The sequence below is a fragment of the Thunnus albacares genome, chromosome 1 (genome assembly GCF_914725855.1).
Source record: "Thunnus albacares chromosome 1, fThuAlb1.1, whole genome shotgun sequence".
Lineage (NCBI taxonomy): Eukaryota > Metazoa > Chordata > Actinopteri > Scombriformes > Scombridae > Thunnus > Thunnus albacares.
The window spans coordinates 39,613,464-39,631,408 of NC_058106.1; the positions used below are offsets into that span (position 1 = coordinate 39,613,464).

General features: G+C 40.0%; 3 protein-coding genes across 4 annotated transcripts in view; 1 reads left to right on the forward strand and 2 right to left on the reverse strand.

Moving 5' to 3' along the window:
• The window catches only part of LOC122986896 (NLR family CARD domain-containing protein 3-like), a 1,497,050-nt gene that overhangs the window by 943,059 nt on the left and 536,046 nt on the right, over window positions 1–17,945 (reverse strand). The gene's annotated exons all lie outside the window — the stretch shown is intronic.
• LOC122986857 (NLR family CARD domain-containing protein 3-like) overlaps window positions 1–17,945 on the forward strand; it is a 934,102-nt gene that overhangs the window by 12,024 nt on the left and 904,133 nt on the right. The window lies entirely within an intron of this gene.
• gpatch1 (G patch domain containing 1) lies at window positions 281–16,786 on the reverse strand. Of its 2 annotated transcripts, none has more exons than XM_044358513.1 (20): window positions 16,680–16,786; window positions 14,499–14,633; window positions 11,996–12,081; window positions 10,716–10,876; window positions 10,200–10,297; window positions 8,910–8,968; window positions 7,905–8,150; window positions 7,673–7,823; window positions 6,646–6,725; window positions 6,347–6,563; window positions 5,927–6,247; window positions 5,659–5,837; window positions 5,340–5,467; window positions 5,108–5,196; window positions 4,167–4,393; window positions 3,736–4,069; window positions 2,118–2,195; window positions 1,702–1,817; window positions 1,478–1,617; window positions 281–440 (listed from the first exon to the last, which is right to left on the reverse strand). In XM_044358513.1, the coding sequence occupies exons 1-20, from the start codon at window positions 16,747–16,749 to the stop codon at window positions 407–409; spliced, it is 2,949 nt and encodes a 982-aa protein (XP_044214448.1). In that variant the 5' UTR covers window positions 16,750–16,786; the 3' UTR covers window positions 281–406. The 2 variants fall into 2 exon arrangements, with proteins under 2 accessions (XP_044214448.1, XP_044214439.1); XM_044358504.1 differs by having other exon boundaries at window positions 1,478–1,620.

Sequence of the window (17,945 nt, forward strand, 5' to 3'; positions counted from 1 at the left end):
GTTTAGGAAGCACCATTCACCATTTTCTAACATTTTATGGACCAAACAAATAATCGATTAATTGAGAAACATATTCATCAATAATGAAAATAATCCCTGCAGCCCTAAAAATCTTTATGTTAATTTGGACTGTTGTTGAGACAAAAAAGCCCGTCCAACAGTCAGCTCTGTTGGTTTTTCCTCCCAACTTCCTCCTCCTTGATTTACCTGATAAAGTTGAAACTGAACATTAAACCTCTAAAAGGCATCAACAATTAAAAAAAAACAAAAATGTAAACATCATTTGATAAACATTTTATTATTCCAAACAAGAACAACAGGTGATCTGTTATCTAAAATGAATTTAGAGGTCAACTCTGATGCGTTTTCACTGGTCGTCCTCACAGAGGACACACTTCCTGCTGATTCACCAGGTCTGATGTGATCGGATGCTCTTCAGTCTGGAAGGAGAGAGAGACAGAAACACAGGTAGGTCAGAGAGACAGACAGGTTAGACAGAACACGTAAGACAGTGGTGGGCAAACAGCGGTCCATGGGCCAAATCTGGCCATGCAGCAAACATATTTGGCCCCCTGATGTAAGTTTTGACTTTCATAGTTTACCTCAAAACTTTTACATAATTTTTCATAAATCTAGTGTAGATAACAAAATTGACACAAGACTCCTGCAAATCCAAATTATTGTAATATGACCATGTTACATCTAATCCTGTCCACACCAGGAGAGGCATTAAAACCATGGTTATGCCCTGCTATTTGAACAGTGAATGGGGCTGAAATGAAGTCTAATAACCCTACCAGAAATTAAAGGTTAATGTGTGAAATCTACAACTTTAACCTGTGTGACCAGAATAGGAACTGCCAAACATTGTTTGACTGGTAAACAATGATTGGTAGTCAAACAGAAATGGCCTATTGATGCCATTTTCCCCCTCAGATACAGTCATTAACAGAGTTATAAATCTGTCTTAAATGAACTAAAAGAAATAAACAAAACATATAGTCCTGAGTTTCCACTGCACCAGTTAACAGCAACCCAATGAAATATCCTGAAAAAACTGGCCCATGGTTAAAACTAACTTCTGACCCCTGACGTAAGACATTAAAGACATCAAACAAGAAAAACAACATTCTAATTACAAACTAAAGACTGTCAGGTACTGTGAAGGTTGGCAGTGAATATTTGATAAGATTCTTAACTGTAAAAGCAAGCTGTAAACACAAAATCTGACACATAAACATATATTATATGATACTACATAATATTATCTCTACATCTCTCTTCTCTCCTTCTTCTGATCAAAGCTGAGAGTAGAAAAGCTTCATCTAGCAGCTTCTCATTGCCCCGTGTTGGGCTGCAGCTCATATCAACTGTCACTAATTAATTCTGTGAGCCACTTGATGACAAAATGAAATCCATCTGTTGTCAGTTTGATATTACTTTAAGCTTTATAAACTGACTCTCTGTGACCTCTGACCTTTTCAGCAGCTCATCTGTAGACACCTGTCCAGCTTCACCGTCACTGTCCTCTTCACTGTCCTCCGAGCTGCTGTCTGACGTCTCCTTCTTACTCTTCTTCTGCTGCTTCCCTTTGTGTTTGTGCTTCTTATGTTTCTTCTTCTGGGGAAACAATGAACATGAAGTCAGAGGAGAAGCAGACCTGCAGTTCTGTTGGACAGGGAACAAATTTTATTTTTCTACCTTCTTGTCCTTCTTGTGTTTGTGCTGCTTCTTGTTCTTGTGCTTTTTCTCTTTACTCCTCTTTCTGGGTTTCTCCTCCTTGCTGGGGGGGCAGACGGAGGTGGCTCCTCCTCTGACTGAACAGGGAACAACAGGTAAAATTTAACAGGTAAAAACACACAACACTAACATGCAGAGAGAAAGAATCCTGGACTGGCTGGAAGCTGTTCTTTCTTTTCTGTTTTCTAAATGAATCCACGTTTTTGAACGCTGGTAGTTTTCCACAATGAAGTGATCTATTAACGAGTACCGTTTGTGTGTCAAAGCCTGATATATCTTATTCCTCTGTGCTGTAGACCTCCATTGTTTCTATTGAAACTGAGCTGCTGTTGTGTTTGTTTGGAGTGAAAGCTGCAGTCTGGTGGTTGAGGACTCACTGAGAGCAGCTGAAGGAGGCGGCAGCTTCGGACCAAACTCCTCCTCTTCCTGCGTCGAGGTCTGACCGGGAACCACCGCTTTGAAAGAAACAACATGAAAACAGAAAGTTAGAAGCAGATTTGTCCCTGTCGGGCTTCTTCACCGGGCCTCATGCGAGAATGATTTAGATCATGCAAAAATGATTAAAGATTTGAGACATTCAGTTAGAACTTCTCTGAGAAATGGATGAAATTTATGAGTTCAGAGCTGTCGTACGAGTCATGAAAAGACAGTTCAACTTCCTCCACAGGAGGAAAAACACTGACTTGACCTGAAATCTCAGTGTCATAATCTGAATGAATAGAGTTTAAATATGATCAAGTAAAATACAAAACTAACATAAACTTAAATTATGTTTATCATATAATCATCATTCTGGCTGCCAGTTTCCTGATGTGCAGATGTTTCTGTCAGCAGCTGTAAACATCTGCAGCTCTCTGTGCAGCATCATGTTGTGTTGCAGCTGACAGTGTAACATCAGCTACTGTAGGCTGTAATATCTCTATCATGTCACATGACGTCTCTCATATTAGGATGGATGGATTCATATTTTCTAATAGTTTCAGCTCCTCTAATACGACTGCTGACACTGATAAATGTGTCTGCTGATTTCTGATAGTAGACACCTCAGACTCTTCGGGAATATTTTTGTGAATGAAACTCACTCACATCAGAGTGGAACAGGTCGCTTTATATGGACATTTTAGCGGTGTGACTTATAATAATGATGAAATCTCAGGAACCTTCACAAGTTTGCACAGTTAAAGTCTAACTGAAATCACATTTAATCAAAGTTTTTAATGTATTGTGGTATAATAATAGTCTTGTATCATTAAAATGAAGAAAAAAGGTCTTTGGAAAATTTAAGATATGTTCCTTTTTTGTCTCAGTCGGCTGGGGAGGCGTGTCGGCGTCTATGTTTGATTGACAGCCGTAAGCAGTGCACTTTTCAGCAGTGAATGTTTGTTTGGTGGCTCATTCAACAAGCTAATCTGCAGAACAAGACATATGTTCATGTTTGTAAGTTAGATAATGTTGTGTTGTGTAGCAGGATGCAATCAGGCTCAGTGCGACCGTCTGCTCTGCTGATGCAAAGATTTGATTTGCTGTATGGAAATAAGGACTCGAGCTACATAAGATGATGATGGAACGGTATGTAATCAAAATAATGTCAAACTAGAGGGCGCCATCATGAAACCAAAGAATTTAAAATATAAATTTCTCTCTTTTGGCTTCTGTTTTTTCTGATAGGAGAACGCAGGACAGGTGATTTACAGAGCAGATATGTTGCTGTAGGAGACAAAAACTATTTAATCTGACTTGGAACACTCACAAAGAAGACAGAGAGGTTTAGGAAGACTTATATGAGGCCTGGTGAGTTTTATCTAAAATCACCTGGATCTGTAAAAACAAGTGGAAAAGAAGGCAGAACTAAGAACCGAAGCCTTACAGGTTCTTTAAAGTTCAAGTTATAGATTGTTTAGTTCTCATAGAGAAAAAGACCTAAAACTGTCTTTCTGTACTTTATGCATATTTCTGTGTCTGTGTGGAGGAATGTGATGTTTTGTCTGTTCTTACCCGTCTGCTGGCTGGATGTGGTGGTGGAGGAAGAGAGTGAGGAAGATGTGACGGTGGCGGCGGAGGAAGAGAGTGAGGAAGATGTGACGGTGGAGGTGGAGGTGATGTTAAACAGGTTCAGTGGCTGCGACTCGACTTTCGCCTGATCCTCCTTTACATCCTTTTCATCCTCATCCTCGCTCTCTCCCTCTGAGGAAGAGGAGGACTTCTCATCGGAGGAGCTGGCAAAGATGGCCTTGAACAGATCCATGGGAGGCCTGCTCTCCTCCTCTTCCTCCTCCTCCTCTTCATCTCCTTTCTTCTTCTCAGAGTTTGCTTGATCCACTGATTTTGTCTGTATAAAGAGAACACAGGTTCCGATTTCCATTAAATTTCCAGATCACACTCCTGCTCCACAGAGGATGAACTCTTTAGGTTTCTCAGTCTTTTACCTCAGTTTTGATGTCTGCAGTTTGATTGTTGGTGCTGGTGGAGGCAGGTAAAGCAGGTAAAGCAGGTAAAGCAGGTACGGAGGTTTGGTCCGGTTTGGTCTCAGACGTTTGGTTTCGTGCAGCGCTGAGCAGCTCACTTAGCGGGTCATTCTTCTTCTTCTTCTCCTCCTTCTGGTCTGAAACGTCCCACCGAGACCTCCGGCTGGATTCTGGAGGCTTTGGAGGAGCTGAAGTACGAGAATATGAAGAGACTAATAAGACTATGAATCATTATGTCTTACTTGTATGCTAAAGAGAAATATTGACATGACAAATAAATATCTTGTTAATGACAATTTGAAAATCAAGTGAAAAAGAAAACTTAAGCTGAGTACAAGAAAAGCTTAAAATGTACATTTCAAAGCTCAAATTGAAAAGCTGAAACTGTAACTAGCTGCAGTACACAGAAACACTGAACTTCAGAGAATGTAAAAGGGAAGAACAAAAACAGTAAGTTGTGTTTTCCTTCTGACACTTTACCTTTTTGCTATTTACAATTTGCCATTTACCAAGATGGTTTTTGGCAGTTTTGCCTTTATTCAATGTTAAGAGTTAAGAGAGCAGGCTTCAGACTCTACAAACTAGTTTTAACAACAAGACCAGAAGTGGCTGTAAATGTGTGTGAAGAGCTGCACACAAAATATCTGTATCTGAATGTCATTAACTACCAGTTAATAGACTGTATTTATATAGAGCATTTATCCATTTAAATCTGTAATTAAAACTCATTTCTATTCGTTGGTGTTACAATCATATTTACATTTTAATACGGCATCATGTTTTATATGCTTTAATCTTAGATTTTGTTCCTGTATCTTTTTATTGTTCGTTTTGTATAAAGCAGAAGTGTAAACATGTAAGAGTGTGTGTTGCTCTGCGAGCCTGGAGGCGACTGAACGTACCTGTTGGCTCTCGGCTCTCCGTCACAGTCAGGAAGTTGAAGACTGAAAACTTGTCTCTCTTCACCTTTGGCATCCCCACCATACCTGACCTGCAGGACCAATCACATTTAGTTACAGGTGAAACACAGCTGGAGACCTTTTCCATCAGCTCAGGTAAATACTGAAGTGTGTGTGTGTGTGTGTGTGTGTGTGTGTGTGTGTGTGTGTGTGTGTGTGTGTGTGTGTGTGGTACCCGGGGTAGGGGTCGGGGACGTTGAACCTCTTGCAGAGCAGTTTGTCAGGATGCCACTCAAACGTTTCTCTGGTCAGTTTCCCAAACATCTTCATCTTGACGGCGGCGTGTTTGTCGTCTACGTCGCCCTGACGACAAAACAAACATCAACACAGATTTACCAACAAGCTGAATAACTCCTGCAAACGTTTGATTCAAAATCTGGTTTCTAAAGTGTCTCAGAACTCAAATTGTTTACCGAAAACCAATAAATTACACACTGTTAGCATTTAGAGATAGTGATGTCTACGGTTGGTTGGGGTGTGTTGTTGCGTCCTACCTCCTCGTCGCGGCTGACCTCCACCGCGTCGTCGTCCTCCTGGTTTTTGGCTCGGGTGAAGCGGGAGGAGAGCGAGGAGGAGGTGGGTCGGTACAAGATGGAGGCTCGGACAAACTCCTCCCTCTCCCTGCTGCGCTCCCACTCCGTCATCCCCGAGTCCAGACTCTGCTCCAGAGCGTCTGAGAGAGACAGAAAACAGGTTTATGTTTGACTCCAGGTTTAGGCTGCCTGCAGTGCATGATGGGACATGTAGGACAGAGCCTCCCACCTTTGTCTCCCTGTTTCAGGCGGTTCAGGTAGAGCTCGTAGCGCGCCTGCTTGCTGGGGTTCTTCTCAAACGGTCTGAAGGTCTGTGCGGAGGTTTGGCCTCTCCAGGCTGCCAGAGCCTCCTGCTGCTGCTGGAGGCCTGATGAGGAGGAGGAGGAAGAGGAGGAGGCTGCGCCACTTAGAGCAGATGCCCCTACTGGCCGCAAGGCATCATGGGAGTCCGGGGTGGTGGTTTTAATGGAGGGCGGGTTGGAGGAGTTGCGGAGGTTGAACAGTCGCTCTCTGTCTTCGGGCCTCAGCAGCTCCATGACTGAACTGGGACCTGAACAGGAAACAGGAGGAAGAAGGAAACACTGAGCACTGCAGCCTGTAGGGGGCAGCAGCAGCACTTCAAACCGTCGATAACAGATTCTTTTGGTACCTTGCAGTGTGTCCTCCCCCAGCAGCGCCCTCCTCTGGCCGGAGTCCAGCTGGTGGCGTCCTCCTTGTTGGGGCTCCTCCTTCACCATGTGGCCCCTGGAGGCCCTCAGAGCCTCGGCCAGCGCGGGACTGACACCGGAAAGAGCCGAAACATCGACTGATGGACGGAAACGATGGACAGGACGATAGTCACGGGGCAGAGAGGGCGGAGGGAAGATCTGCAGAGAGACACAGAGATATTACTGACGGTTTTCTCAGATACAGAGAGCGACACATCATCAGGAGTCCAAAGCTGCTCACCGTTTTCTCCTCCACTGGTTTCTGCGCCAGAGTGAATCCCTCCAGGATTTTGCCGAGGTACGACGCATCTTTACTTTTATCTGGAAAAAAAGGAGAAAAAATAAGTCTGAATTATTGTTTCCAACACTTTTTATTACTGATTTTACTGTAAACTAGTGTTCCAGCTGCTCCAATATTCAACAATTCAGAATCAGTTATAAAGCAGCTTTTCAAACTCAGGCTAAAAAAATCTAAAATGATTCCAACTAGAAAAGTTCAGCTGAAATCAAAAATGTTTGTTTCAGGTTCCAGAACAAACACACAGCATCTGTTGTAAAGTGTAGAGTGTGAATGCAGCAAATAAAGTGCAAATAGCAGAGTGAAAAGATAAAACAAGACACACAGAAACATACTTTATATATATGTGTCTTCTTTTATACTGTATGTGTTTACGTTAACTCGTTTACATCTTTTTTGTAGATTTTCAAGTCAGTCGACACTTATCTGACTTTGATTTCATGTAGTTTAGAAGTCAGGACCTGTGATTTATGGTGTTTCTCTGTGAAATCTCTCGTAAGATTTCAGAATGAGACTTCGGTAAAACATGTTTTATTTCTCTGTATGGTCCTTTCCATAATGTTGTCAGACACTTATAATAATCCGATAATAATCAGCAGCAAAAACACTTTTAGTGGACGTACAATTGCCCCAAAGGATTACATTGCAGCCCGTTTCTCTGCTGCTGGCTGAAGAGATCAATACTGGACCAGTTTCAAAAACTGTTGTGCATATTAGTCAATTAGACACAATAAGATGGGAAAATAGGGTCCAGGTTGAAAAATACCGAAGTTTCCCTTTAATTTGAATATATAGTTTCGATATTTAAGAAAAAAGTCAAATATCTCACTAACATTCTGCTTTTATGCTGTTATTTTAAAAATAAAGCCTTGTCAAGTCCATGAGAACATTATAATAAACAAAAAGCTTCATAGAAACTTATAAATAATTAAATATTAATGAAACCCACAAACTCTGCAGGCTCTGTTACCTCTTTTCTTGGTGTACTGCTGCGGCGCCGTCCAGCCGTACAGACCGTCTCCGGGCTCTTCTCCTCCCAGCACCGTGTCGTATCTGGACATGGAGTCTCTGTGGTACACATCTTCATCATCATCATCCTCCAGCGCCCCCACTCCGAACGCCTGCGGGTCAAAGGTCACCATCAGCATTTAGAGTAAGATCCTCTTTCTCCAAAATAAAGATCCAGACATCAGAGATCCCACCTGTCCGGCCACGCCGCCGCGCCGCGAGCCCCTCTGAGCGTCTCCAAACAGCCGGCTCCTCGTGTCGGACTGCGGGTTGAACAGGTCGATGTGTTCGGGGGCTCCTCGGCCCAGCAGAGCCAGGCCCGGGTCCAGACCGCGGTACCCCAGACCCTGAACCCCCAGCCTGGGGTTGAAGTCCACTGGAGTCACATCTTTGGGGGCAAAGGTCACGTTCTCTGGAGCAAACTCCTCATCGTCATCCTCCTGATGGACAAAGAGAAAGAAACAAGGAAATATTAAAGTTCCCAGGAAGCAGCTTTGACATGATTCTGAAACAGAACTCTGCAAGTAATCCTGCAAAACATCCACGTACTGATATTTATTTTACTTTATGGGTAAAATGTAACGAGACATGTTGGCAGTGACTGAAATTAACAGACTGTGTTGTGTGTTTTGCAGCCTTTTTTATTTTAATCTTCATTTCTACCAGTTAGTCTCCACCAGTGATTCTTCTAATTGTGATAACTGTGTGTCATTAAACAACATTGTCACTCTAGTTGAGTCTACTTTGTTTGTTGGTTAAGTCGCGTAATAAATAAAGTAGTTTAGACTGAGTATTTAATCTCACACTAACATGTGATCTGTGTCTGAAAATGCACGTTAATAATCTGTAATCTGATCTCAGCAGCTGTTTATAACATCTGTACAGCATGACAACAAAAACAATCCACCCAGGAAGTTGAAAGGTCACCTGACTCCGCCTCCTCCCGTTGGCTTAAAGGGAAGTTCGACATTCTGGGAAATTCTGTCTTGCTGAGATTTAGATGAGATGATCAATTCTGCTCTCATGTGTCTGTACACTAAATATGAAGCTACAGCCAGCTGCCATTATATCAAAAAACAACATGTAAAAGAAAAAATAAACGCTGTGAAAGAGATTCTTCTCGTATCAGATCAGTCTATAAAAACAAGTTTTCCCCTAAAAGCCCCTCGAACAACCACAATAATCAATCAATCACTCACCTCTGAGTCCTCCGAGCCAGCAGGAGGCAGCGCGCAGCCGTAAACTCTGCTTCCTCCATCTGTCAGTTTACAAAAAACACCAATAAAGACGTCCTGTAGTTAACCGGTCTTTATCTTAAAACATTCATATATTACAAAATCATAACACACTCACAATACAAATAAAAACACAGGATCAATTAATGACACTTTAAATCAATAAATAAAGAGGAAAGGAAAAAGCTGAACAAAAGATAAAACAGCTGGATGAAACACCAAATTACATATTTATCTTAGAAGCTGCTATTTATCAGTAAATAATCAACAAATCATCATTAGTTCATTATGAAAACAGAAAACAGCTGATCACCTGATTCATTCAGACGGACTGAGACAGAATCTGTGTTTTTACTTAAATTTACTTTTATTCTGATACAAAAACTTGTCACAACTGGAATTAAAGCTGCAGCGCGGGACTTCTGTCTCCCCCTTCTGGCGGTGAGTGTAATTACAAAAACACCGTTATCACGTGCTTACGTCACAGCCTCCGTCGTAGCCGACTGTAAACTGTGGATAAATTGTTTTGAGCCTCACACAACTGCTGCAAAATGACTCATTTCATCCATTTGGTCCGATAACATTTGGAAAGTCTAGAAGAGCTGCAGGATTTAATTATTTTGTCCCCATTCAAGTTAGCAAAGAGCTAACCGGAAGTTAGCTGCTTGGCGCATGTTCTGCCCATAAAGCTCAGTATGAGTCAAACCTGACAGCAGAATAAAAACTCTGTATCCTGTGAACTACAGAGACGTGTGTGAACTCATCTGGCTCGAATGTAACAGACGTTCATTTATATGTAAAAGTTCAACACTGCAGGTTAAATAACAGATAAATCAAAGTGACCACAGCTGCTGTTTTCTGTCAAAACAAACTCTCCACAATGTCCTTTCAGTCTACAAGAGAGCGTCCATTTAAAGCTGAACTGCAGGTATTTTCCACCTCACGATGTTTCCAGCTGTTTCCTGTGTGTAGTATGTAGTATAAAGCCTTTTGATGATGTCACTGATGACATCACCTGAGTCAGTAAGTAGAAAAATCTAGGGATGTGGAGTTAGAAAGAAGTGAGGTTAGCAGACCTCTGTAGCTCCTCATGCATTGTGGGTAATGTAGGCACCAGGTTTGGACAAAGAAGAAGAACGTGTGGAATAAAAAAGACGACATCTCTTAACAACTGTCCCTCGTCAGTCTGATGTTACAGTAGTGAGATGATCGTCTGGGACAGTAAAGGAGTCTGTTAACCTGGTGGAAACGTACCCGTCTGCTGTCGGCGAGCTTTCCTCTTCACACGAGGCCCGACGCCTTGACCTTCCTTCCAGCCCATCCTCTTCAGCAGCTCCACCCCGATGGACGTCCTGAGAGACATAAACAACACACGTTTACATTTCCTCATTCAGAAAGACGTTTTTATCCAGCGTTGGAGACATTAAATGATGGTACAAACTCTCCGATAGCTGAGCAGGTAAAAGTTTTTACTCCCCAAAGAAGATTCTGGACACCGCCGGCTGCTCATGTCGGGAGGGAAACTGTTTATTATCAACAATCAACATTAACATCACTAGTTATTTACCTTTGAAAAACAGAATGAACACATTTTATTAAAATCCTCTAAATACCAGATTAATTCCAGCACACACACGTTTTAATGAACAAGCCTTCAATCATCACAGGTTCTGATGCAGGTTTTTTTTGTCTGAAACATCATCTGTGGTCTTTTAAATGTTTCTACTAACGAGAGAAGCTTTCAGCAGGATGAGGTGAGTCTCGGGGTACCTGGCGGGTGAGATCAGCTCCTCCAGCAGAGTGTCTCCGGGGATCAGAGCGGCCTGAGCGTTCACCGCTCTCGCCTTCTCTCTGGCCTCGTCTCTGCGGCTGGATGAGAATTCCTGGCTGGTGCTGATCTCTCTGGGAGCGATGCCGTGCTCGCCGAAGTCCTGACGAGAAAACAACACAGTCCTCTGATTTCTGGCCCTAATAAGCAGCTTTCTTTTGGCCAAAAGAAAAATATTCCACATACGTCATTTGAGCTGCAGCTGCAAAGCAGGTCGCAATAATCAGAAAGATTTATTGGCATTTCTCTGTCAAGTGTCTCCAGTGTGATGATTTTCTGCTTGTCTCTGTTTTATATCCTTGTACATTAAACATCTTTGGGTTTTGGTCATTAAAGACATTTTTCACTATTTTACACTAAGATTGAATCAATTCATAAAAAAACTACTCTGCAGATTAATGGATGATGAAATGAATCGTTATTTGCAGCCCTGCACATCATATAAACTCACATTAATGTAATTTAACTATTATTACAGTAATCTGTTTGTCCTCAATAATAAACATGTGAGATGCAGAAGTTATGAGCTTTTAATCTGAATTATCAAAATAGAACAGAAATGATTTTAGTTACAGCTGCAACTATCAATGATTTTCATTATCGATTAGAAAAATGATCAGAAAATACTGAAACATGTCGATCGGTGTTTCTTAAAGACGACGTCCTCAAATGTCTTGTTTTGTCCACAAAGACGTTCAGTTTACTGTCAGAAAGACTAAAATATTCACGTTGAAGAAGCTGAATCAGAGAATTTAGACTCAAAATAATTAATCAATCATCAAAATAGTTGCTGATTGATTTATTAGTTAACAACTTATCAATTAATTGCCCTAAATCATTGCAGCTCTAATCTATCACATCTATTTTTGATTTCCTGTTTATTCACATATTAATATTGATTAATTTATTTGCTTCCTTTAAATCATTTTAGCCCTCTGAACTGCTCTCACACCAATAATCTGTTTATAACCTTTAGAGACAAACATTTCCTCTGCTGAACAAATGAACAGCTGTGATTGTTTTGTTTGGGTCAAGAAACAAAGAAACATCTTTAAAAGTCTAATTATAATTCTCTTTCATTCATTTTTGAGTATTATTTTTCAAGAAACTTTTGTCTTATTTCTCTGACTGGAATGTCGTCATCAAGGCAAAAGTCTGAAATGTATAAAACATGATTATATGACAGAAACAAACTGGGCGTAAACTCTCAGCACAGTCGTACCTCCTCGTCCATGAAATCTTCTGGTCTGGCATGACGTTTGTCAGCTTTCTGTTGCCGTGACGACACAAAGGTTGACGGATTCCACCCTGAAGACAAGACAACACAAGTTCACAGGATATTTGATGTGATCAGGAGACTGATGTTTGTTAAATTATTACTTTTGTCACTTTTGGTATCAGCTGGAAATGTTTTATGGTTTCTAGTGAACATCATCGTATTTCACAACTGTTCTGTCTGTAGAGTTTAGATCAGCCAGAGTTACATACACAGGTAATAATGTTAATATAACGACAAACCAGAGATCATATCACCAGAGCAGAGTCGGGATAGAGCCTGAAATCTGCTTTAATTTCTTCCAGATTCTGTTTCATTTTTTCCTAAATTTCATGTTTTCTGTTTTAATTCTCCTGAATTCTGTGTTGAAGCATTGAAGCACATTTTGTCATCAGAAAGAGTCTCTAATCAGGTGGCGGATCAATACAATTCAATAAGAAAGTAATCAAAATCATATAATGAATGAAATGATTATATATCAAAGCATTTGTAACGATTCAACACATTAAACTATTGTTTAATCAAAAAAGTGCTTTAACACAGTCAGATATTAGCATGAAGGAGTAAACTGATATATAAACACTGTGGCCTGAAGTGATCACAACAGATAATAATCACAAATAACACAAAACAGGTTTATAGTGAAGGATTTGAACAGTTATTTGTTCAAAGTCAGAGTGAAGCTACTAACCAGCTATAAACCCTCAGACACACAGACAGACACCAAAACGCTTTTTATTCTGTTCATTCAGCTTAAAACACTCCCAACCAGACCACTTCCTGTCCTCCCACATCATTCTAACGCCTTCAGGCCGGCGCTTTACAGGCTGTTAAACCTTGATAGGAATGAATAATATTTTCATACTCTTGGAGTTTTTATTTGTCTTAACTACACATCACGGGGCCTGTTATTGTTGGGATTTTACTTATTTATTATGCATCTATTTATTATAGAACATGTGTAGTGACTGTCTCTTCTTACTCGTGGTCTGGGACACGCTGCCAAACTGAACTGCCTTTCAGGATAAATAAAGTTGTCTGTCTGTCTAAGCACTGTGATGAAATGCTTATAATGGTCTGCAAAACCCTGATTTTTATAAATTACATCCACATTTTGGCAAATTCCACAATATTCCGCATTTTACATTTGATTCCATTTTTATCATCACATTCCTTGTTTCTGCATCGTGGAGTCCTGAGGTCTGATCTACTGATCACAGAACCAGTGAGACAGGAGAGAAAAGATCCTGCTGAACATGCAGACGTAGTTTATTCCAAAAGAACCAGAGCTTGGAGGGCAAAGGTTTGAGTAATATAGTTCAGCTGCTGAATGAAGCTGACCTGTGTGATTTGTGTTACGTCTTTATACAATAACTTACTGATCACAAAAAATAACCTCCTATACAATTATGTGTGTATATTTAGGATGGACATTGAGGCACGCATCAGCAAAGCACAGGTAGCATTCAAGATACTCTCCAACAACATCAAGCTACGGATCTTCAACACCAGCGTGAAGACTGTCCTGCTCTATGGCTCCGAAACGTGGAAGACTACCGAGGGCCTCACGAGCAAGATCCGAGTGTTTGTTAACAAACAAACGCCTGCGCTACATCCTCAAACTGTCAAAACCACAAATGAGGAGCTGCGGAGGAGAACGAACCAGGAAAGTATAGCTACCACCATCAAAAGGAGAAAGTGGAACTGGATAGGGCATCAAACAACATCACTAGACAGGCCCTGGATTACAACCCGCAGGGGAAGAGGAAAGCCGGTAGGCTGAGAAACATCTGGAGACGTTCCACAACTCCAAGACGTGAAGAACATCGGAGTGAGTTGGCAAGAAGCAAAGGCCCAGAAGAGAGTGAGAGCTCTGCTAGATGCCTCAACGCGGTAAAGAGGATTAAGTCAAGTAAGTCATATTTAGGATGATAAAAACTGAATGTGATACTGAGAACGATGTTGTAAATAATCTGTGTAAAAAGCAGCTGAGATCAGCTGGACGGTTCGTTAATCTACAAGAAGAAAAGCAGATTTATTCTGTGTGTTGTCTGAATAATAGAAAATGAGTTCTATTTAGTTTTCTACTGTTCTTTTTATTGTAAACTGCACAACACTTTGTTTAGTAAGATAAAAACATTGATTTTATAAATATGGATGATGCACAAAGACTGAGTTCACATATGAAACATGAACATTACATGTGAACATTTTTTGTTTGTGTTTATTTTCAACATTCTTCTGTACATGTTACTGGAAGATGCATGTTTCTATAAAATAGTCTTGTAATCCCATGTGAGAAGCTGCCAAAGATGTTTGACATGAACTAAACTAGATGTGTGAGTGTCTGATAGAAGCAGAAACATCAGACACCGTTTCCACACTGATCCCGATTCTGGACAAACTGATAAAAGCTGGTAATCAGGTGTCGAGACGCAGCAGCACTGACCTTCTTTAGTGCCGACGGTGTTGAAGTAACCGGCTGAAAAGCCTCCAGTGAACGCTCCGTGGAACCTCTTATATCGTCCCTTCTCGTCCTTCACCGTCTGCTCGTGGAGCGGGACGGGCTTCCTCAGCGGCTCGTCTGCAACAAAACACACCGGACGTAGAAATATAAACATCCACGTTTCATAAACACAACACCACATTTACACAATGACGTCCTTTACTTTAGTAGAAGTGCCACAATTCAAAGTATTGCATTCAAAATTTGACTTGAGTAGAAGAATTAGCTGCAAACTAAAAGTATTTTAATGTTATAGTTACTATATTAGAGTTGAAACAATCAGTAGATTAATCAGAAAATTAACCAACTATTTAATAATTAATTTATCATGTAAGTCAGTTTTCAAGCTGGTGTCAAACTTCTGACATTTACATTGTAGTAAATCTAATATCTTTGGGTTTTGGATTGTTGGTTTAACAAAATAAAAGCAATCTGAACATCATGTCATTTTCACTAGTTTTTATTCTAAAGACCGAACAATTAATTTATAATTGAGAAAAGGCAGATTTATAATTAATGAAAATAATCTCCTGGTTGATATGGTGGGAGGCAATTTAATCTATAAAGATGCATAATGTGTATAAGATTATATGTTTCTGCATTCACAATTAGATATGTAGAGTAACCAACTGTCAGATAAATACAGTGGTACAAGTAGAGGTAACTAACGATAGATTTCATTATTGATTATTTTCATTATTGATTGTTATTTGAGTTGTTTGGTCCATAAAATGTCAGAAAATGTTGAAAAATGTGGATCAATGTTTCCAAAAACCCAAGATGACTCAAAGATATTCAGTCAGAATCAGAGAATTTGGAGTTGCCATTTAATTTAATAGTTGACAACTATACTATAATCAATTAATCGACTTATCGTTGCAGTTCTTATTCTGTCACAACACCATCCATATTTTATTGTATATCCCCTTAAGAAGCTGGAATTAGAGAATTTGCACATTTTTTATCTTGAAAAATGTCACGACAAAAAAAAAAAAAAAGACTCTTAATTTAATTGTTGGTAACTAATCGATTAATCGACTAATCTCTGCGACTCTACAATGTTTCCATCTGATGTAGAGGAAAACAGAAATATTTAATTACACTCAAAAGTGTTTCATAACACTTGAGAATATTGTATTTACTTTGCTCCTCCTCTGGTTATATTTGATATCTTTACTTTATTTGAGATATTTCACAATTACTTGTACATTTTTATCTATATAAGTTAATTATATCGCCTCTCTGTTGTCTTTGTGGTATTTTTCTGTAACTTTGTGTAGATTCTTGTGTTTTCTCTGACCTTCTTTTTTGTGACCAATTTTTATTTAATTTTTCAAGTGGAAACATCAATACACGGTTATTAGACTGTATGTTTACAGCGGACATAAACAATATACTCAATGATACATGAATGTACGTGTGACTTGGATACATACATTAATACTTCACCCTCTATTTTTGACTGTTATGCACCACAACACCGCAGTAAAGTCCTTGTTTGAGTAAACCTTCTTATCAATAAACCTGTTTCTGATTCTGATTAACGACAGATGATTTATTACAGCATGTAGAACCAGACTCAATACAATAATCTGGTATATTTTGTTTCCTTGCTAACTGGCAAAGGTAACACTATAAAAAATAAGAATAGTTAAATTGTACATAAACCTGAGACACTAAACTCAACAGAAACATATAATCTCTAAGTTAACTGGATTACATGTTGTTATCGCTTCATTCCTTCACAACATTTCTTTGCTGCATTAAACCGACAGTGAACATAAAGTTAAATGTGAAGAAGCAGCATGACAGATGAAAACTTGACATTTTAATGAAATAATTCGTGTTTTGTGAATCACTTGTGAGCCGAATTCAACATCAAACACTATCGATTCTTAAAACATCTTAATTGACAGGCCACATGTTGTTTACATTCAGATAATATTTACTTAAATATAAAACTGACAGATTTCTGAATGAAGTCTGTTTACAAACCATCTGCTAGCTGCTCGTTAGCTTAGCATCGTTAGGAGACGTCGCAGCTCATTTCCCGCCACATAAACAACGAGGAAAGTATTAAAGAACAAACGGCTGAATTACAGAGTTATTAAAAACATACTGTACCTTCCTCTAGAGGCTCTAAAGGAGTCCCATAACTCACAAAATCCTCGTCGCTGTCACTGTCCGACGCCATGTTTTACCACAACTACGGTACGTACGGAAGGACAAACTTCTTATTTTTCTCTCGGTTTACTGGGGGATCGCAAACAACTTTAAGGTGCTTACCGACACCTACTGTACAAGAGTGTTCAGTATCATGTCATTTCACCCCATTTCTTAAACTCTACCAACCAACCTTGTGTAACTTAAGAAAGTAAAGAAAGTAAAAATCCTCATAAGATCCCAGTATCTCATTCTGTTGCCAGTACTTTTCCCCAGTACAACCAAAGTGCCGTATAATTCTGTGTCTGAGTCTTGTTATAATGTTTTCCTCCCTTCTGTTCATTTCTTTATAGTTCTTTGTTATGACTAACTTTTGTATTTTCTGTCCCCTTCCTTTCTGGTCTTCCTTCACCTTTTCTGCCATATCTCCATTCTTTTTCTCTTAACCACTGCTTTCCCTTCTCATTTTCCAGGCAGGCTTTTTGCTGGTGTATCGGCACACTCGTTCCCTTTCAGCTCCTCATGTAAGAACAAATTTGGGAGCCCCCCCCCCCCCCCCCCCCAACAACGTTTTCTTACAGCTTCACTGGCAGCCAGAGCATGTTGTATTCAATTAAATAAATACTGTTTAACCTCAAACTTTCAATCAAACTTTATTATTACAGCACTTCTCATGCAGATAGATTAAAAAATACAATCAATGTAATATTAAAGCTATACTATGCAGTATTTTTCTAAAAAAAGACTTTTACAACATTAATCCCTCTCAATCATCACTTATAACCCACTAGAAATGTGTGGTGGTGTATGTATCTGCAGAGACTCTGCCCTCTGCCTGTATTTTCTTATTTTCTTATTATTTTGCTGTGTTTGAAACATTCCTGGGTATCAGCCTTTGGTCATGGGGTGTGTAGCTCCCAGCCTATAACAGCACAGGATGTGAGGACAGTGACCAGGTTACATGGCTGTCTCCGTCTCTCTCCTCTGCTCCGCTCTGCTCTCTGTCTCTGTGTCATGGATGTATAAAGAGCTGCAGGTCTGTGTGTCTGTTGACTGAGGCCGGGGTTGAGCTGAAAGGTCACTGCTGACGGGATGAAGCTCTGCATTCACACTAAATGTGGCAATGCTGCACCTTCCTGCAGGGTTGTGTGGAGGTGTGGGCGTGTTTATTTGTGCTTTAGAACGTAACCACCTTCAAAGAATCATAAAATAACTTTTTATTGCTCT